The following is a 22662-nucleotide window of genomic DNA, read 5'->3' on the forward strand; positions in this document are numbered from 1 at the left end:
ATGATTTTTGACGTCATTAAAAAAAAAAAGGAAAAAAAAGCTCAGACAGTGTAGCTTCCTATTGTGAAGGAATCATTCAAATCGATTCAGTAGTTCCGAAGCCTATTCGCGTCAAACAAACAATCAAATCTTTCCTGTTTATATCTATCTATAGTACCCACGGTTTCACCCGCGACCGGTAGAGACGAGTATGAACTGCGGAACTGCCCATACCGGGATAAAATATAGCCTATCTATATTATAACTCGGGAAGAGTATACCTATGTATGTAGCTAGCTGTTCCACGTTTTACCCGCATCCCGAGGGATGTACTTAGTGACGTATTTCAAGGTAGTAATCTAGTTCTTTCTGTATCGCATTGTCCTTTCTGTATCGCTTGCTGCTAGCTCGGAGCATACTATTTCTGTACCCCTTAAGCCACCTCAGCCTCAGTCGAGCGATCGAGTCTGATAGGTGCAAAGGTGTGAATCATGAATCTAAATGAAACAATCATAACACAATCTAAGTTTATTTTATGATTCATGGTGTTTCTAAATAAAAATAATTAAACATTTCATGTCAATAGCAGTAAAAGTTATCAAATGTCAAATAACTAGATAAAGTCACTATTCAAATATAATTTCTAAAACTGAATGGAATTATTTATTAACCAGATTGATAGCAAATAATTTCCACCCATTTGTGTATTTTCGAATGTACAGTTGTCATGTCATGTTACTCCGTAAGGATTCCCTTATGCCCCTTCACTGATTTAAGCGGGCGTCCGCTACGAGCTTAACGTAGCGCGTTCAATACTTTTGTAGGTCGAGTGCCCGGTCACCCACGAGCGTACCCATCTCCCAAGCGTGAGACAGCTGACCCATCTCTCGAAGTGCTGCTCTATGAGATGACAAACAGCAAGCGCGCGGAGACGTAGGTATACAGGCGACAGCGAATGCGTCATTAAGGTACGCACGGATTGGACGTTCCAACAATCTAAGCATAGTTGGTTACGCTTTGACAAATTTTGAATGGGGCTCGCGGGTGTCAATACGCGTGCTCAAATTTTATAGTCGGATTGTTGGTACCCAACTATTGCGCTTAGCGGGATCGCCTAATCTGTACGTAGCTTTAGTCACAGTGTGGAAATGTATGGACTAACGTCGCCCTAGGCGCATCTGTTACTTCGGAAACAATCTTATACATTTCTATCCTCTGTTACTCTAGAAGAAGAGATGCTCGCCGTCGGAAAGGAAACTTAAGTTAACATTAAGATTTACAAAATTCCCCAGAATAGAACGAACCATATCAATCTCAACATCTTTTGGCTTATGAATATTACACGTAAGACATTGCATATTAGATAGAGTCATCGTTTTACAAAAGGCAAGATTAAAAAGTTGTCAGTTGCCACGCAGCAGAAAGTACCACTAAGTATACAATTCCATGACCTAAAAGGCGAAACTACTGCGAGGATTCTTTAGATGAATAATTTAATATTACCACTGGGCTTGACCCTATCTGTCATACGAATAATAAGTATTATCATTACATTTTCAATAAAGATCACAGCAATTACATTGCATTTACATTATTTAAGATTTACGTCATTGTAATTTTAACATTAATAACTAAGTACACAAATGAAGGTAAGTACAGAAAATAAATAAGTCAATGATAAAATTGCTTACAATGGAATAGTATTAATATTGCCATTAACATTGGCAGCATTTTTTCACAGTTCAGTTACAGTTGTGTCATACATGTACATAAGAGCTTATCTATCAGAAGCGGTCCCCAAGTTGCCATTGTATGCCCAACATTCGTTAATTTTACTTAATTAAAGGCACATGATAGGTACTTCGGCATACTCCTTTATCATCAGTCTGTATACCTAAGTAGTTCGGATTATACATATAATGAGAAAAATATATTAATTTCAATTCCGTCAATACAGTTAGTACCTATCTAATTATTTATAACATATTTGCGGTACATGGTACAACTTCTGCATTGTCATGTCTGTGTTCGGAACTGATACATGTCATAATGCTAGTCACACTTGCTAACGTAATAATCTCATTTACTTGGCAACGTTTAGAGAAGTTTCTTTTATTTCTTTGGAATCACCGTTTTTGATTGGCGCACTGTTCATTTCCTTGAGATCGCCATTAATTTTATCTTCCTTCACATCTTTATCCTCGGGGGCGAAGTTCCAGGATTGAATGTTTCCTGTTCCGAAGAATATGAAGAATAACGCTGAAATGATATAAACTGATGCTCCTACGAAGAAAACTGGACGCCAACTCTCGAAACTGTTCTGTAATTAGAAAGTTTTACATTAATGGCTGGATACGTGGCTATATGTAATTCAGAGGGATTTTTGCGTCTTAAAAGTGAATAGGTATCTAAAGGATCTTTCCTTTTAAATGGGATTATTTTAAAAATATAATGCAAAACCAGATAAGTTCATTAAAATTGGGTTCAACACTTACTCCAGTCTTTGTAAAGTATGCCGTTATCATGGGCGTGAAGAAACCAGCTGTACTGCCAACACAATTAGCAATTCCATACAAAGTGCCTGCATAGTTCGGCGCCAGATCTTGATGATTCTGCAGGTTGGTCAACGTTGCCGCTCCATTGAATCCCATCGACATCGTAATTAGGGTTACTGATAAAGCCGTAGAGCATCCAGCATACACCAATAATACTAGCAAGACTCCAGGTAGGATATGAGAGAAGAGGCAGAAGAACTTTCTTATAATGGTCGTAGACATTAATTTTCTCGCTAATATGAAATCTCCAACCACTCCAAATATCGTTGCAAACATCAGTCTTGCTAAGTATGGAAGAGCAGATATCACTCCAGCAGCTGATAATTCAAATCCCAGTACACTAGAAACGAACTTAGGTCCGACTGTCATTATAAAGTACAAGCCCCAAAGATTGCCGTAGTGTAGAATAACCATAGCCAAGAACGGGAATGATGTTGCAATACTTTTGAACGGCGGCAATCCCTGAAAAGCAAAAATATTAAGACTTTAGATAAATGTAGTTGACTTATAACAGAATGTTTCAGTTTCAATTAGCATATCCAGGGTAAACCTGCTTTACAAACATGTAACTTAACACAATACCATAAATATTAATATGAATGATGTAATGGGGTTTTCGTTATATGTTTCAATACCTACAAAACCTACATTATTTAACTACATATGACAAAGCAATGATATTGGCAAATAGTTTACTCGACCGAACATACATACTTAACAATTAGCATCATTGTGAGCCAGTCGATTCACTATAATTCTTAATTTTTCACTTTATCGCGAAACTAACCTTAGCACATAACCGTCAGTGTAAATATTAGCTCACCTTTGATTTCTTGACCTTGTCTCCTAATGCGTCTAATATATAATTTTTTTCTGCTTCTGTAATCCTAGGATGTTCCGCTGGAGTATCAGCTACGAGGTACCACCAGAAAAAGCACCAAACTAGTGTGAGGGCAGCTGGTACGTAGAATGCTGATGCCCATCCAAATTTTTCCATTAGCGGCCCAGTGAGAGACCAAGTGATAACTGTACCCAGGGTACCGCCCATCATAGCACTAACAAATTTTCCTTTTTCTGCTGGTGGGGCCCATCGCGCCACAAGCACGTGGAGCGCCGGATAAATAAATCCCTGGAAAGTGGAATTTTAATCAGTCATTATCATCAGTACGTAGTATGAGACAGTCAGTTGTATGTAGTCAGCGGTCTATACGACCTTATAAAAGCTTAGAACAGCTGTTGATGTGGGTTTTTTTATTTATGTAAATTATAAATCGTTATTTATATTATATTTATTTAATTAATGCTTTGAGTTCAACTTACCCCAGCACAGCCTAAGAAAAATCTTATAACAACCAGAGCTATGTAGTCTAGGTTGGCAGCCACTGGACTCAATGCTGTCAATATGGCACTGGCGAAGGACGTGACGAGGACCACGTAGCGCGGGCCCCAGCGTTCGGCAGCCATGCCCCCGACCAGTGACGTCACTGGGTAGCACCAGAAGTACGAGCCCAAGATCAGCGCCTGTTGCTCCCCAGACCAGTTGAACGATGCTCCACCAGGAACCTGCTACCAAACCAAAATGCAACAGTTAACTCTTGAAAGAAGTAATAACGTTAGCGAAATTAGCAGTTTTGTCAAAGTAACATTTAAAACTTCTCAAAATGGCCTACGAACATTCTATCAGGAACTAAGTAGATACTTGAGCCATTTTGAAAGTATTTCTTCAAAATTCGAATTTATATTGATGCCTGGATCCCCCATTCATTAGGGCCTTATCACACTAGCGGATTGCGAGTGTCTTGAAATCATAAAGGGCGTGCAACGGAGACATTACGAGTTCGCAGCAAACACCTCGCGTATAGGCAGCGAATTCTTTGTGCACAGATGTTTTGCTTTGCTTAAAATACGCAATGTTTTCGCTACACCCTAGGGCCTTAGATGTTAACGACAAATTGCAATCACTGAAAGTGTTTAAAACATACATGAAATCCTTAAAACCAAGGTTCTATATAAAGGTAAAATAAAGGTTAATAAGCGATTAGGTACCCCAGTATATGTATTTACCTTCACAGGAGAAGCGTGGACATTGATTCCGTCTACATGACGAAGAGTTTCATTTGTCAACACATCATTCTTTGGTTCACATTGAGACCGTGATCTGTGAAAATTAAACAAACCTTCATTAGGGCAGTATTTAAGTAACGAAATAATAAACCGACATCTAAAAACTTGTTACAAAAAGACTTCTAAGACAACTATTTTTTTTTCTTGTGTGCTCAAATAAAAAAAAAACCGTCAGGAGTCAAATCTAGAAGAAGAAGGTATTGCTCAAACTATTGTACCTAGGTCATTACAAATACTTACGTAGAATTATGTGACGCTTGCGGGACCATTGCAATGAGGTTGAGACTCATGTTGACTCGAAGCATATACACCACCCAGCAACTTGTAAACAGCATCACCCACAAGTTGAAGCGCACCGGAATCACATCTGTGGAATAAAACAAAGTTTACTTATTGACCAATAGCGACTCACTTCACTACATATTATAAACAAAGTGGCTTTTTCTATCCCTATGTGCCTATATCCCTATGTCCCTTTGTACGCTTAAATCTTCAAAACCACGCGACGGGTATTGTATTCATGACGCGACGGTCGCATGCGACGCACGCAAGTCGCGACAACAGACAACGTAAGAAAATGTATAAGATTGATTCCGGCACGTGAGGGCCGCTCCTGGCTCGTCAATAAGCATTATAAGCAGCTGTATGTGTCAATACGTACAATATTGTTAAGCAAGCTCGTAGAGCTCGTGGTCGCAGCTGTTTTTAATATGCTTGTAATCTAAAGTTAGTTTTAATTACTATAATTACTTTTGGTAACTTTATATCTTCTATGAGCTGGCCATAGAATGTGACGTTAGGCCTATTTAATACGAACTTTAGCAGGACGTTTTTAATTAACAGCAATAATAATATCGTTCATTGAAAATCAACATGCATTGAGTTGCTCATTTAAACTTATAAGCTGAACCGACAAACAAATTTCACTTCAAAGTCAACCTACTTCATCTGTAATGAACTTTTCAGGTTTAGTAATATAACGTGCCGCGAAGGCACGTACTGTGGAGGAAAACAAAATAAAATGTAACGGTCACGGGCTCTCCGTCTGAGCTGCCGACGCGAGCCACACGGGGCTCTCGCATTCCTCAAGATTAATCTCAACATTCTCATACTGAAGGCTCGCTTTAGGCTGCCCGCCAACGTCCGATAGTCGGGAACCAATTTTTTTGCCGGAGAAAAATAGAACACACTGATAGCAGTAGGTAGTGCTACGCACAAGTCCTACATAAAGATACATATACAGATTTTGTATATAACATATATTGACCATTGACACCATTGAATGTAAAGTCTTCAATATATACTTAAATAAATAAAAAAAATAAGTCGGTCGGAAAATCCTGCATGAACGTCCTACAAAAAATCTGCCCGATTATCTATCCTACAAAAAGTCTGACGGGGGTTGGCAGCCTTAGGTTCATGATTTGTACAAACTGCTCTGTGCAATACTAATGGAATATAAAGACTGAAAAACTTACATAAGGTTATTGTTGGTTTATATATTACTTTAATATATTTTTTCTGAATTTCTGGAATCATGGCTATGAAATTAACGAATGAAAATTAAAAAACTAATATCCACAAAACGTAAATAAAATAAAACGTCTGTAAAGTAAATTGTCAAAATTATAGACTTGACTGATTAGCCCTGATTGGCCGTGATTTGTAGCTAAAGTTGACACTGTTGACAGTTGTCAATGCTACCAAACGTGGAAAATTCCATTACAAAAAAGAGTTTTTATTTAAATTCAAACAAATTATGACCTCATCTATCAAAACAAATATTGAATCCACACAAAATACTTATTTTAGCTCTGTTTTATTCGAAATTCTAAAAGTTGCTAGGTAAATTTGAAAATTGTATTTCCAGCATAGATTTCCAGCAACAAAAAGCTATTCTGCGGTTTCACGTGTCTGATAGTTGTCAATTGTTTGCTACCTATCAATCGTAAGATGCGCTCGGAAAAACCGAGCGAAAAGTCCCCTGTTTTGAGCGCTATCAGGCTAAAATTTTATTATGAATACCGAGGCAAGCTAAAACCCAGGAAATCAAATTGACAGTATAATTATAACGGACACACGTGTGTAGTTCAGTGTCCCATGAAACATAAGATAGGACACTCATTATGTAGTTCATCCAACCATGCGTCAGTTAATAGGTGACTGGCTACTTAACGCCTAGCACCTAATGACAGATAAATTGTTCCTCCTAGAGATGACCAACAATTCTAATATTCATCTTGATTATGTTATTGTCATTGTTAGAAATGCAATATGAATTTTCATTGTTTTTCAGAACAAAAGATTTACCAAAGTACCTACTATCAATGTTTAATTCCATTTCAGACCCTTTATTGTGTAGTAAAAACATTAGACTATATGAGTACCTAGCACCTACTTTAAAGATTTAACCTCAACAATAGATAATTGAACTTGGATGAAACAATGTCTGCGGTTTGTTTATTTTAATTTAAAGGTGCCATTGTTGCAATGTAATGCAAAATTAAGGACTTTATGCTTTCATAACTCACGAATAAATATTTATACAAAGAATAGAAAAATCAAGAAGTTTTATCATCATCAAAGAATTCAATTCTATTAATTCAATTTAGTTACATAATATTTGGGATCCTTATCATACGTACTATGTAGATCCCATTGCTATGATACTTTGTCTAGTCATATCAAATTTTAAATGCTGAAATCTATGGGGTGCGAAAAGAATTTCAATCAGGACGCAAGTTAAACAGCGGCGAATAGCTATAGCTATACTATTCCAAAATTCATTGTGAGTCGACGAATCTGTCATGTTGTCATAATTTTCAAAAAATCTAAATCAATTGCAATCCTCAGCCACCTTATTATATAACGTGGTTTTAAAAAAGAACCAGCTTCAAAAAGTTGACTAGGTGTAGGAAAGCCCTAGAAAAAGTTCAAAATAATGAATGCCTATAAGATAAAGTATGATAAAGAAATACGTTCAAAATCAGGAAAAACTGAGATAAACTTCAAAAGCGCTTTTCGCACACTTATCTCTGTCCCCTTTTTTAATGTAACCCTTTCATTTCTTTAACGTCTTTGGCGTGTTTTGTTTTATGAAACATTTGTTTACTCTTTCTTACATATCAGTTTATCCCTTTCATTTCGTGCGTGACGTCATTGGCGTGTGTTTTGTTTCATGAAAGATTTGTTTACTCTTTCTTACATATCAGTTTATCCCTTTCATTTCGTGCATGACGTCACGGGCATGTGTTTTGTTTCATGACACATTTGTTTACTCTTTCTTACATATCAGTTTATCCCTTTCATTTCGTGCGTGACGTCATTGGCGTATGTTTGGTTTTATGAAACATTTGTTCACTCTTTCTTACATATCAGTCTATCCCTTTCATTTCGTGCGTGACGTCATTGGCGTGTGTTGTGTTTTCTTTTAAATCAATATGTGTATATGTATGTATCTTGCATATCGTTTCATAAAAAGTATTTGGAAAATAGCGGCATATTCTTACACACTATATATTTTGGTTTTTAAATGCTCAATATAGCGTCAAGTCAGTAGAAAGTCTTTTGCCTGCTCGAATATTCTAATATTATATGTTCGGCATGGCATGAGGTCAATGACATGTGTTGTGTTCGGATAGTTGCATTTTTTTATTTTAGCTTTTCAATTAATAAATACCGGAATAAGTTTAAAATTCGCATCAATATAAATATTATATAACCCAAACCCCTCAATCCCTCAACTCTGTATCGTTTCTATCAGTTCAGCTATACTTAGACTGTTTTATAATGTTTTCAGACCTGATAGTTTAGTTTTTACCCTACAACTTAAAAATCCAAAGTTGCCCATGATTTTCAAGGGTTTCCTTCATGAGATCCTGATCTGATGTCTATTGGCCCACTTGGGTAGTATAAAGTCTACTTATACCCCATCAAACAAAAAAATATTATGCACATTCGCAAATGTTTGAAGAAAAAAACAAAAAATTCCGACGTATTGAGAGTCTAATCTTTTTCGGGAAGTCGGTTTAAAATTAGCGAATTGATAATGCAAGTCTGCAATTATTCTTTACAGATGTTACAAAAGCAGAATCAAATTATAAACAAATTAATAATAAACAATATTAACTTGTTTATAATTTTATATCGTCAAAATACTTGACAAGAACGCACGTCTTTATTTAAAACTACGAGTACTAGAAGAAAATAACTGAAACGGTTTTCCAAACATATTTCCGGAAATCGCGCCAAGGACTTTTTTATGTGAAAATGAAAACAGAACCGCGGTACGTAATTCAATGTCAATGGCGTTTTATGTTACGACCTCGATTACATATGGTTGTTATATATTTCAATTGACTACTATGTACATACAAAGTATTGTTGGTCGCTTATAAACCGACGTGGAATCAATCAGGATCTTTTTACTTTGAATAAGTACCTACACATGAATATTGAATTCTTATTCTTCCAAACCTATTTTGGATCGCTATATTTTTTTTTAAATATTCCGTAAATATTAATTAAGGCAGAATATAAAAGAAAACGTTCAAAAGACTAGGATAAGAAACGTAACTTGATGAAGTCCATTTATTTATTTAATAACATATATTTTTAATTTTTAACAATCATTACCTATAAAAAAAATATATAAAAAGTTTAAAAATATGTAATCATTTTTTTTTTATTTATTTAACAAAATATTCTTAACACTTTCGAATATTAATAACAATGACATAGGTATACAAAAAATATTCAATCTAATTATTGTCATCGAACATGACCGAGATATATCGGTTGATTACGAATTTGATTCACAATAACTGTTCTTAGGAATGTTTTAGTGGGGTCATTGGTCATTCATAAGTCTGGCGCAAATATCGCATCTACGCATACAAATGTTCTTCTAGGAACTCTACTTCTACGATATTGTCACAAATCTATAGTGGATTATTATTATCTGTGTACTTCCTACGAACTCGATTGTTCTATTTTTTCCTGTCTCGTCGATTCTGTATATAAACCATTAAATAAATAAATAACACTTAACACAATATTATTATTCTTACACTTAGTTCTCTTTCTAACATAACACAAATGGAGAATATGAGACAATAATAAAAGGCTAGTCATAACAAATTTATTTATTTTCATTAATTAGAGTAGCCTCAATCCATTGCCAAGTTCGTCTTTCTATAAAAATAAACAGCTTTCTATTTAATAATTAATTACCAGACCAAAATCTATCGTATTTACTGTTAATAAATACATTATTTACTTTCAATGAATCATCGCAAAACTTTCCGCAATCTTCCGCTTTTTAAATTATTTTATTGTATACAGGATTTAAGTTTACAAATTAGATCTTATTTAATAAAGAATTGTATGTAGATTACCTATTGTTATAATCATTAATTAACTAACTTCATATAATAATATCGATCTGCAACTTACAAACAATTTTGTAAGTTTTATCAATTCCATGGCATAAAATGGTCGTGAAAGTATGTGCATTGGTATGCAAAATAATAATTGTTTTAGGAACAATAAAATAACAACAAATCAATCGGTTTTAAGCGCGGCGAGATAAAAATCCTATAAAATCACGTTCAAGCGGCTTTGCTGAGCGGCGCGTACGCTTGTTCTTAGCGAAAATTCTTTATCGTCAGCGGCCTTTCAATATAGTCAACATTGGCGAGTATTTGATAACACAGGGGCGACTGCCCGTCCAACCAATCTGACTGTTGACATAACTATAGCATGTCGCTCGACACGAATGAATCGCTCCGATTTCACAAACACCATTCTTATATATGTCTTTCGAATTTCCACAATTTTATCATAAATGCACATTGTCATGTAACAGCTCTTCCTGTGTGCAGCATACGTGTAGCATGACGTGCGACTTAATGACATGATGAGACCTACAAGTCAGCAAATTAATGGCATACTTACAAACCTTGTAGCTACACGGAATAAACCCTGAAGATGTAAGCAAATCAAAATATACTCGAGATAATATCATAAAAAGTTACATAGTATGATGATGACCATGGAATATGTAAGTGATCATATCGGTTTGTTAAACCTGATCAAATAAAATCCTATCGCATACACTTTAGGGTAATTCCAAAGAATTCTAAAATTTTTAACCTAATCTATTCTGCAGGTTAACCCCAGGAATAATTTTTCGTTTTCATAATTTACGAAATCATATTGTGTAAAGAGACAAAGTGCATTGGATAAGAAATCCGTTTTCATGGACCACATGCGGATGTGTATTTTATAATCTCGCACCTTTTTATTACACTTACTTTGTTTGAAAAATGCATTCCTTGTAACATAATTAGTATTGACACGCTTTGTGGTGTTGACTCTTAAAATTGCAATCGTTACTTTAACTGCAGTATTCTAGAATAACACTATTTATCAACGAATGAGTGAAAGCCGTCTCACTGCGTTGCTCAGTTTGTTCCAGAATAAGTTGTTACTAGTTACGATAGTTATTGCACTCCAATGTCAATGAATGCTATCAGTAGTAGTTTCACTAGCATTTCCACTCGCAGAATTTGGTCAGAATTTAAATTTAATGACCGAAAACAAAGCCTTTTGTGTATGAGCAAATTGAAAAGGAAATTACGTTTTGCGATATTTCAATTTGGGTATAAAATCTCTATGGCTTATGTTTAACTGATCACCAGATATAGTAACAAACAGCAGACAAAAATAGTAAATGATCACCAAAATGAAACTCGCATTTTAATGTAAAACTATCACCAAAGTTTTAACACTTTGCTATCCTATTTAAGTGAAATAACTCCAAAATAAATCATGCGTAAGCCAAAAATAGTAAATGATCACCAAAATTAAACCACCATTTTAAAGTAAGATTATAACCAAAGTTTTTAAATTCTGCTATCCTATTTAAGCAAAATGAGTCCAAAAAAATCATTGTTATCCCAAAAGTAGTAAATGATCACCAAAAGTAGTAAATGATCATCAAAAAAGTTTTTACATCTTGCTATCCTGTTTAAGTAAACTGACTACAAAAAAATAAGTTCGGCCTGATAAAATAAATGTAATAACATTATGGGGACCCTTTTCCTGCACTAGCGTGGAAAATTGTCTATTGCATGCCTCTAAACAGTGCGATAAGAGTGTGTTTTCGAGGGAGTATATTGAGAAACACATTCTTCTTCTTCTTTCTCCTGCCCTGTTCCCAATTTTACTTGGCGTCGGCGCAATATGTAATTTTCTTCCATTTTCCCCTGTCACTCGTCATACTGACACTCACGCATGCATTGCAAGCCGGACACATAACTTAATATGGCATCATAATACTTTATTTGGTAATAAGCCTACATTTTATGGCAATCACAGTAACTTATTTAGGCAAAAATGATACATTAATTTGGTCGTCAAGAGTTGGTGATCATTTACTAAATTTGGTGGTCGAATACAATTTAAAGTGAAGTCGTGACTAAAATAGCTGGTACTATTACATTTTTAGACTTTATTTTTCTGGTGTTCAGTAGATATTTCTGGTTGCAAAACTTAGGGTATCAAAGCATTTTATGGTGGTCATTATATTTGTTCCCAATCTCTATTATGATAATTTCTAGAGATTCAGATCATTCGAGATTCATCACCTGCCGAGCCTTTTCCCAACTTTGTTGGAGTCTTCCAGTCTGACCGTATGCAGTTGTGTACCAGTGTTTTGCAAGAAGCGACTACTTTCTAACCTCCTCACCCCAGTTACCTGGCCAACCTAATACCCCTTGGTAAGACTGGTTGTCAAACTTTCTAGCTTTTGACTACCCCTAACGACTGCCAAAGACATTCAGATAGTTATCAGATACAAAATGACATTCCTAATTAATTATTATTATTAGTCTCTAAAAAGCGATAAAGAAATATACTGAAAATCTAACTTTATCAGCGGTAAAAAGCACGAGTATAATTGTGGTTTGTTATTGTACCGCATACTTAAACACCTACGCGTGCCTTCTTGAGAACGAAAGCAATACTATTACTACTACAATCGCCGTGTTATTGATAGGTTTGTTTCATATTTCTTTCTACCGACGACAATGAGTCAGGCCGTCTGTCCATCCTGCCACAGCAATTTGATATTCTTTAATTCTTCTTCCTATCGAGTCGATGGCCTAGGATTTTAAATTTTGGATGCCAATTTATGAGTGACGTTATATCGATCTTGGATAGTGCAGGTGATTGGGCACATAGGGCAGCACAGAAAGTGGGAATGAGAACCAGCACTTTTGCTACCGTGAACATTTGATCCATTATCAGTTCGCGAGGGGAAGTATCATTATTATGACGTAGCGAGTCTTTACGAGGCCTGAAAGTCTGAGTCATCAATAAGAGAAATCTCGAAAGTAAATCCACTAATTTTCATTTGAACAATCCTAAAAAAAGCAGGCTTATTTGTTTTTTATGTTTATCCACACGGTTAGGTACCTAATCTAAATATTGGTTGCACAGATGATAATGAAAATTGAGGAAATGTCCTTGATTTGACTCTAAAGGCCGTTTATTTTGCTATTTCACCATATTCATGGGGGCTTGCGGAAACAAAATATAGAATAATGATACAGTAATGAAGCTAATAATCGATTCATCATAGTTTTTCTCTTCCACATGACAACGGCACGTGAGATGACTAGATAGTACTGCCTAATTAGCTGCTAAATATACATCGCAGTAGGTATCTGCATATTTAATGTTAAATCTGTTTGACCTCCAATTTAAATCAGGGTTTCAAGTCTGCTCAATACTAATGAGCTTTTTGGTGAACGAGTTGAAGGAAGTTTCCATTGCAACGGATGAGGATTTATCATAGATGCTTTTTCCCGTGGTTTTGTCTATGTTCTTGAGGAATTAGGTACTTGGCGCACTATGACGAAAAAAGACAATACCCGCCTCCAGGCTCTGTCTTTTAATCTGACACTTTATTAACAAGGATCACTAACCCACCGAGGCATAAATTAGCTCACGAAAGATAAAGAATTTGTATAAAATCAAATGAAAGAGAAACGTTGCCAAGGCAGCTTAGAAAAATATTTACGCATTTTATATGCCGTTTAAAAAGTGCAAACTAGAATGCTACACCCAAAAGCCAATGACCGTTCATTTGTGACAATATTTTATCCTAATCAATACCGCTGGCCAACTACCTATACTCCGTTATACTAATTATACTTTTGTGTCCCGCATTCATTGCCACAGATAAAAGAGAAACATACGAATATGCTAGGAGATATTTTCTTCTTAAGAATTGTATACTTAGTGCAATATATGTACTTACTCAAGTACTACATATTAAGGCAATATAACAAATCGAATGTTTTGGTCTACTTTATTAAAATATTTAAAAATAAAACCAATTTAAATAAAAAAGGTTCATCATTAATTGTCTTTGGGCCTCCAGCGAAGGTGACGCCTAGACTGAATAAACAGCCAGCTCACGCTAAAAACGTGCATTAGCGACACGTGACAAGCTTTTTATCACTCAGTTGAGTAGCCTGTGATAAGCATTAAAATCCTTATTTTTTCTAAAGCTTCAAGCCCACTGGACAAGGTGAACAAATGTTTTTTTTTAACAAGTTTTGGCAATTTTGTAGATGATCGAATAAAACCTTAATTAATATCCATACCCGTTCCATTTAATAATGCGTATTTTCTTATTCAAATAGCACATCACTTTTTATATTCATTATTTTTTTGAATTCTTTTTTTTTTCTTGTTATTTAAATTAAGGCAAACCTGACTAGGAGTAATTTATTTAAGGTGTTCTGCCATTTAAGGCGACATTGTTATTATTAGAATCGATACGACGATATAAAGCTGCATGATCTATAAACATGGGTTACAAGTTACAACTTACATAGCTGTAAGTAAAGCTACGTACTCTTAAGTACGTGCGATAAAAATAGGTTTTATTCGCGTCATTACTTGAGAATAGAAAACAAGCCTAAGGAAACAGGATCGACATATTTCTGATGGCGCCCCCACGAGACTAGTTATAGTATAAACAACATGTGCAAAGCTATGTTTGTACCATAATACTGTTGCTGTGAGATATAAATAGAAGATAGTTCTCACGTTATTACCCTACAGGTACCTTATTAGACAGACTGCCTTCGTGGGCCTAGTTATAAAAACATATTAAAATGTCCACAAAAAAGTCGCGTATTGCGATATTTAACTGGGTTTACCAAAATAATTTTTCTTATATTTATATTATTTAATGTAAATCGACACGGTAACTGTTATTTTTACAACGGTACTTCAGGTATCTTGATTAACGTGACTGCAAACATAGCTGTGACTTAGATTACGTAGAACACACAATACATATTTATTTATGCTGGCATCTTAACAAATTAACGGCTGTTAATTGGTATTTTTCCTATATATTTTTTTAATTCTAATGACATTCCATTATTAATACAAACTTGCTAAACAATCAATTATATCGACATAAAAGATTCGCTGCTCATATGTTTTTGCTCCGACTATATTTTTTTCAAAAGCTTCTTATAGTTTCTTGCTTCTCTTACGAACTTCGAAGCTATCGAAATCAATTGAAGCATTTATGTAAAGAACATATCATTAATGTTTTTCTCCGGAAATTCCCACTTGAAGTTTCTTGTTGGCATTATCCTACGCCGACAAAAACGTGACCATCCGCATCGTAACCATTGAAGCAAAGCCTAAAGTCATAAACACTATTAAAATGTAAATATCAATGTCTACAAGATCATCTTATTTATACGTCATTAATTAAGCAATTACACTTCATTTATCACTGAAATAATCATTAATATTTCCCATATGTCATACGAGATTATCGTCATTGTGGTATAAGCAATTAACTTCCCCATGATGTTTGTAAGCACTTGTTGACGCCAAAACAATTTGTAAGAACCAGGTAATTACCCAAGCGTACTTTTATGTAGGTACATAGGTACATGTCTTTTGTAACGAACGTCAAGTAAAAATGTTTTAATACACTACACCTGTTAAGACAATAGTGTGGTATGTTCAAATTTTAATAACAAAGCCTTTTTACGTCAGTGCATGCAAGACCACTAACATAGGTATATTTTTAAAAGCGCATGAGCTATTATCATAATGTTTTACTACACCCCTTTTCACACTTTTCAAGTAGAAAGAAATAAACTACGTGAATCGTAGAATCAGAGTAATTACTGTGACAACATTCAGCATGGACCATTGTCTATGATAAGGCGATTAAACTGTCGCTTAAAGAACTTAGCAACACCAATATTTCATAGTCATTATAATGTAATTTAACCCGTTAAGTACTGCATTAGTTAAGATAAATAAGCAGGGCAAACACATTTCTTTCCTTAGATCGTAATTAAGTTTTGTGACAAGTAACTGACAAGGCGTTCCGTGGCTAACTTTGACCTCACAATCAGAATAGCTTCCGCCAGTAATTTTACCAGCCTCCTATGGAAATTACTTACTTCCCGCATCGGATAGAAACAATACTTAGATGTTATTCTGATGTATAAACTGGCAAATTTCATCAAAGTCCATTCAGTAAATAGATAGGTTTGAATGAAAAAATAACAAACATCCGTACATTCTTACAAACTTTCGTGTTTATATCTCGTCATTGCATCAAAATAATCTTCTTCTTCGCAATGAATTAAGGAAGAAGACTAACTTTCGTAGGTACCACTAAGTCGCTACGCAAAACATTGAGGAAACTGTATCGAACATTATGTGACTATCATTAGTATAGAAAATACCTATTTGTTGGGTTTAATCATTAGCTTTAACCTACGAGTTAAGATCACAGAACACCATTAAATAAATGATTTCTGAGTCGTATAAACATTTCGGCGAAATGATTAAGTGGAAAACTTAGTAATTTTCTTTCAGGATGTTTCAAATTACGACGCAAAAGAGTTACTTATTGGTTTCTTCAAAAAGTTTTTATAGGTATTATAAAAGTCATTTGTCTTTGAATCCATACAAAACCTAGTGGTATCTATTGTGAAGACCCTTTACAGGACATGCTATAACTTTGCACCATTAAACGGCATCAGATCCCACGATCATAAAATCCTCTCGTCATCTCCAGACATAGGTGCCTAAGCTTGGATTTTATGTGAAAGGGAAACCCGTTAAATAATTATTTTCATCCAAGGAAAACTATCCCTTAAGTTATTTAAGCATTTAACAATAAAAAATCTATTTAGAAACTAAACTATAATACCTATTTGAAAGAATACTGAACTGAATATAACAACGTGTCTTCTATAGTTTTCGTCCTGCTATATATCAATTAAAGCTATTGATAAATTTTAGAATTTCACTTTTCTTACTACCTGCCCATAAAAATAATAATTGAAAGTGCTTAAACGCGGAATGTAATGTACGTACTTGTGTTTACATAACTTTGAACTAAACTATGCCTATTTCCGAAAATAAATGATGTTTCTTCTAATTCTGAAAAAAAAACTTTCTTCTTCTATTCTCTTCTCTTAAATAAAAAAATAAAATAATGTATTGTAAACTTACCAAAAAACTTAATAAATATCACTGCCATTTTGCTTAAAAAATATTTAGTACGTCAAAAAGTTAAATAATCTAAAAACTACGACACAAAATAACCGTCACTCTAAAATACGACCATGTTGTCTATCGAAAGGCACTTGACGGGCGGGTAGCGGACAGATCGCGGCGACAGCGGGCGGCGGAATAACTGGCCAAGTGTAAGCCGGTACTGCGAGCCACCACGGAGGCACGGACGTTGTTTCATCAACAAGCAAAGAGGCTTCAAGTCGTACTGTAGCAACACTTCCGCTGACATGTCATCCAAATACATGATGATGTTTTCGGAGGAAATTGGAGGCTGATTATAAACTCGCGACTGTTTTTATTTTCATGCCGCCGGTTTGGCTTATAACAGTCGCTTACGCTGCGATACCCAAGTCGGACAATGTTTACGAAGCTTTTCAATTTGTTACTGATATTTTGAATGATTACACTGGTCAACAAATAATTATTATTATTTTTTTGGTGCAAAGGTGAAATGTACAATTTCTTGTAGAATATTTGATACGTAATCGAAGTCCCAAACATAAAGTCGCACTAGCACGTAGGGATTTAGAGATATACCCCTCCTAAAGTACCAAAAACGCGTTTTTTAATGAAATTTGATGTATTTTTTTGGGGAAAGATATATTTCACCTTTGCACCAAAAATGCTGTTGACCAGTGTTAGGTATAGTTCTCAAAATCTTACCAAACGAACGAGTGATGAACAACTCTTTGCTGAACATCAGAAATTAAAATTTTCAAAGGAGTTTAAAACTGTTTTCGCTATTACCCAAAGCACACATTTAAAAACTACATTTCATAATATACATATACCCACATACTATACATATAGCCTTTTCCCTGAAGATATTTTATACAAGCAACTACCTACTTCAAAGAATTCTTAGGAAAATAGGTATTCATTATCGTCCTTCATTCGGTTGAGCACATGATTACATTCGTAAACTAGACAGATTTACATGCACATATCTATCATTTTACTTACAAATAAAACAGCACCTGTTTTTACCAATTTACATTCCATTATATATGGCATACCTACAATCAAAACCGTGAATATTGTTTGAGATTGACTCTTTCCTTATCGCAATTCATATATTTACTATTTTACAACCCACGACCAATGTTTATTCTGCCGCTCATGTTTGAAGAAACAATTCATTATTCCGTGTCTGTATTCGCTACATTTTTTTAAATAATCGGCTTCGAGGAAAGGAGGAAGATTCTCAATTCGTATTTTTTAAATTTAAGTATGAAGCGATGGTTCTGTTTTTCCGATTTGGAAAATTATATTTTTTGGTAAAGGAAAACTGTCTCATCACCTCCCGAGCCTTTTTCTAACTTGTATGTTGGGGTCGGCTTCCTCTCTAACCGCCTTAACCTTATAATATGATTTGGCTCTTTCAACGAAAAAGTAACGACTGCTTTAAAAAATAAAAAAAAAACAAATGCGAATTGCGAATCGCGCGCCTGCGATGTTTTAAACCGACTGCTCAAAAAGTTCTCAATTCGGATGTTTGTATTTTTTTAATGTTTGGCGACTAAGCGAGTCGCCCATATCTCGGTTGTTTAATTAAACAAAAAATAATTGTTCAAATAGGTTGGCTATTTGTACAATTCTTTTTTGTTTGAATGAATATTAAATATACTATGTACTCCCCAAATGGTCCGATTGTCACCAGGTCTAGGATCTGATAATACTTTCGGCTGTATGTCTGATAATATTATAAAACAGTGAGTGAAGAAGAAATACTGAAAAGCTAAAAAACAACAAGCAGCAAAAAATAAATATATTTTTAGGTGCTTGTAATCGTCATTTTTGTACCGGCAGTTGTCAATTGTATGCCCGGGCGATGACGCTCGGAAAATCCAGCAATATGAAAAGGCTGTGACATTGGTTGGTAAATAAGGTCTAAGTTAAGTATAATAAATAATGTCGGGACACCTTTTCACACACGGTCGGTTAGCCCCATGGTAAGTTATTAATTAACTTGTTATGGGTGCTAACACAACTAATAAACTACATATAGCCACATACATACATATTTATAAATACACATTGTAACACCCAGACCACGGCCAACAGGCATGCTCATCTCACTCAAGTTGACCGAACCGGGTATCGAACCCGGGACCTCAGGTGCGCAGTCTGGCTTGGTGACCATTGTGCCATCGAGGTTTTGTAGTCCTAGCTTCCGTATAACATGAGGGTCAGAATAAGAATCTGATGACAGAATTCCACAGAAATCGAATGCAACTCTGGAAAATTGTTAGCACGACTTGTAAAAAAGCTGCCAGCTGCCAGCTAACGACTATGTGTTTGACGAGGAGCATATACAACTTAAAGACGTGCTCAAAAAATTACAATTAAAGACGGAATTTGGACAATTGAAGAAGGTGTCTCGAATTTTGCTGTGTATAATTTGCCACCGATCGGTTTTCATTTTCATTTATTGTAAAAAATATTTCATGCTCTGCTCTTCATTTAAATTCAGAGTCCAGGACCTGAAAATCTTTATCAATCATGTAGGTACATACATCGCATAGATTTATATAATTCAGAGATTATACCTAAGTGGCGATAGGCAGGGTCTAGCGCAACAATTGCTTTACCGTAGTAGTACAAACCTAAGCAGGTATGGCTCGACCTTATACTCTCAAATATCAAAAGAATCATTAGTATCATCATTATCATTAAACATACAGAAAAACCTGATAACATACAAACAGAGGTCACGTTGTCAACAACACCTAAATAGTTCCTAATTTAAATAAAAACCTGAAAAATTGTCCCCAAACGAGTTGAGAACCTCCTCCGTTTTTAAGTTAGTTTTATATAGGCAAGCTCGAAACATCTGTATTATTGTAGTCACGGACGAGTAATTATACTGGGCCGTGATTATATTGTAGTAACACTTCTTGTAACATCGCCCAAAGACAGACATGAAACCAATGCATGAAACACAGAAAGAAGACATGACAGACAGACAAAATTGGGTTACCCATGAAAAATTCAAAACAGGTCGTTATGTTCTGATAGGATTATACGTACCTAGGTAGCGCTTAATTTACTTGGTAGATAGGTGCTTATATTTAGGTACTACAGCTGCAAAAAATGGTACTTACTGACTCTATCTTCTTAATTCTATTACCAAGAACTTGTTTACTTGTTATTGACCAAAGTACGCCTCGTTAGTTTTCTATATTCGTTCATTAAGTATAACAAATTGTAAGTAAATCAATTCAAACCCGTGACACTATGTTCTAGTAGGCCATGTACGCAAACAAGGTCACTGGCATGTCCCGGGCTATGATCTTCAAAACAGAGAGAGAGACAATTTTTGACGCCAATAGGACTAGTGCCGGAGCTGATTCGTCTCTAAACTCATGAGTATGCAACACCATGCAACTTAGGTAATAAACATCCCTAAGATACAAGGAGGTAAGTTTTATAGGTATTTAAGAGGACGAATTGGAATTTTTGGCGCCAAGGATTTCAATTTTTCTCAGTAAATACAAAACGGATCAAAATACAACTTGGTTACCTGAAAGTTCATGATATAACCCTTATTTTGTTAGACGTAGAAACATGATTAGGTAACTTTTATAACAGAGAAAAATATATCAAACATACCTCTTTTTAAAAAGAGATTCACATATTATGGGCATACGGGACCGATTTAAGCCTCTTAACTTTTTTAGTAGTTGAGTATATACATACTCTTTAAAATTGTAGAAGGAATTTTTATCAAATTATCATTTCTAAATAATAAAATTACAAAACCATTTTGTCGCTTACGACTTTTAGTTATAAGCTAGCGCGCGTATTGTTATCCTCGCCCCGCTCAGACGCTCCGACCCCTTTTGGCGCCTTAGATGCGCGTGCCGGTTATGGAATTATTGTTGACCACTTCCTCGCCTTAAGTACTAGCCGATAAATAATATTGTAAATCATCAACATTAAAGGATATTTTTCATGGTCGATTTATCGTACATACGTACAGCAAAAAGAAAACCTTGCTTAAGTGTGTACTTTTTTATGTACTTATATTTTATTAAATCTTTAGTTTTTTGGAATAAACGTAAAGAAACCAACGAAATAAAAGCAATTGTTGTTCATCTTTAGGAAGTTTCAAGGGCACAAGTTTTTTCAAAATGTTTGAGGAGATTAAGAAAGTGAATAAAATTTACGAGTTATTTTATATTTTACGAGTCATTATATTTATTTCAAAAAAATGTCTGAGGGAAATCTGAATACCAAACATCAGAGCATAGAGTTTGCCGGTTTTCTTCTTGCTGTATAAAAATTTTCCTCGGAGAACTTGAAAATCTATCATGAAAAGCTTTTTCTGAGTATTGTTTTCCAGTTAACTAAAACTACTTTTATTGATTTTATCGCACTTATATATTTATATTATTTAATCCATTTCGAATCCTTTACAGCATCCATAGTCACGTTCAGACCGCGATATAATCCGTAGAAATACAAATTTTATTTAAAGGTACCTTTCGCGTAAGTGTCAGAAATCAACAGTGTTTTCCAACTTTCCCAGTAGCATATCGTAGCGTGGAAAACTATATTATTTGCTCTTACCATTACTTGTTAAACAGCGCCCGCGTCAGAAAATGGAACTAAAAAGCAAATGACAATCTTAATGTTAAGAGCTCCCTAGACGATTAATTAAATTCAGTAAAACAAATTGTTAATCAATAAAACAAATTGATCACGTAAGATTATTTTATGTCGAAGATGCAATATTTAGCGACAACAACAATTGCACAATATTAATATTACACAATGGTATTGTAGGTCTAGGACCGCCTTATTATTGTTCTGTCTGAAGATCCATTACAATTATTGTTGCCATCTTCATAAAATATAAATTTTATGGTAGTTCAAAACATGTAAAAAATTGTCTCCAAAATTGCCTGTGTTCGCAAACATATTTGTTTGTGAACAGTTTTGTATCCTATATAGTATCTTATCTACATAGGATTATAGTTTAGTTTGTTTTTTACCCAGAGTAACTATAACTGTTTCTTTCTAACACAACTTTTGTGGTTCTGAAATAAGATTGAATAAAGGTCTCTGCACAGCACACAGCGGGCGCGGCGCGGCGGGACGGGACGGCGACGCGACGCTGAGCAGTTGTAATGTACTAGATATTACGGACGACATCACACAGAGCCGTCCCGCTCGGCGCGACGCGACGCGACCATCTAGTACATTGTGTCGCGTCGCCGTCCCGTCCCGCCGCGCCGCGCCCGCTGTGTGCAGAGACCATAAGAGCGCGAAATATTAGACACCCAATTTGGTAGAAAATCATTCAACACTCTGTACACACTCAGCTACCGGCTGTCATCACTGTCAGTTTGACATTAATAAC

The 22662-nt window shown here is 35.2% G+C and overlaps 1 protein-coding gene across 3 annotated transcripts; it reads right to left on the reverse strand.

Annotated features, from left to right (window-relative positions):
• Positions 1–494: 494 nt before the first annotated feature.
• LOC110382955 (sialin) lies at positions 495–17468 on the reverse strand. Of its 3 annotated transcripts, none has more exons than XM_049849483.2 (7): positions 17235–17468; positions 4899–5025; positions 4599–4692; positions 3855–4100; positions 3358–3663; positions 2475–2996; positions 495–2299 (listed from the first exon to the last, which is right to left on the reverse strand). In XM_049849483.2, the coding sequence occupies exons 1-7, from the start codon at positions 17260–17262 to the stop codon at positions 2063–2065; spliced, it is 1560 nt and encodes a 519-aa protein (XP_049705440.1). In that variant the 5' UTR covers positions 17263–17468; the 3' UTR covers positions 495–2062. The 3 variants fall into 3 exon arrangements, with proteins under 3 accessions (XP_049705440.1, XP_021199340.1, XP_021199339.1); XM_021343665.3 differs by lacking the exon at positions 17235–17468 and adding an exon at positions 6137–6278 and having other exon boundaries at positions 3855–4097; XM_021343664.3 differs by lacking the exon at positions 17235–17468 and adding an exon at positions 6137–6276.
• Between the last annotated feature and the right edge of the window lie 5194 nt (positions 17469–22662).

This window comes from Helicoverpa armigera, chromosome 18, assembly GCF_030705265.1.
Source record: "Helicoverpa armigera isolate CAAS_96S chromosome 18, ASM3070526v1, whole genome shotgun sequence".
NCBI classification, from domain to species: Eukaryota; Metazoa; Arthropoda; class Insecta; order Lepidoptera; family Noctuidae; genus Helicoverpa; species Helicoverpa armigera.

What these genes read in the sequence shown, in the direction of transcription:
- LOC110382955 (XM_021343664.3), bottom strand. Translation starts at nt 6,197, where the DNA reads ATGATTCCAGAAATTCAGAAAAAATATATTAAAGTAATATATAAACCA. An exon ending in TAAACCAACAATAACCTTAT is followed by an intron (nt 5,026 to 6,136) that starts GTAAGTTTTTCA and finishes TTTATTCCACAG; the next exon opens with ATGTGATTCCGGTGCGCTTC. An exon ending in CATACTTTACAAAGACTGGA is followed by an intron (nt 2,300 to 2,474) that starts GTAAGTGTTGAA and finishes TTCTAATTACAG; the next exon opens with AACAGTTTCGAGAGTTGGCG.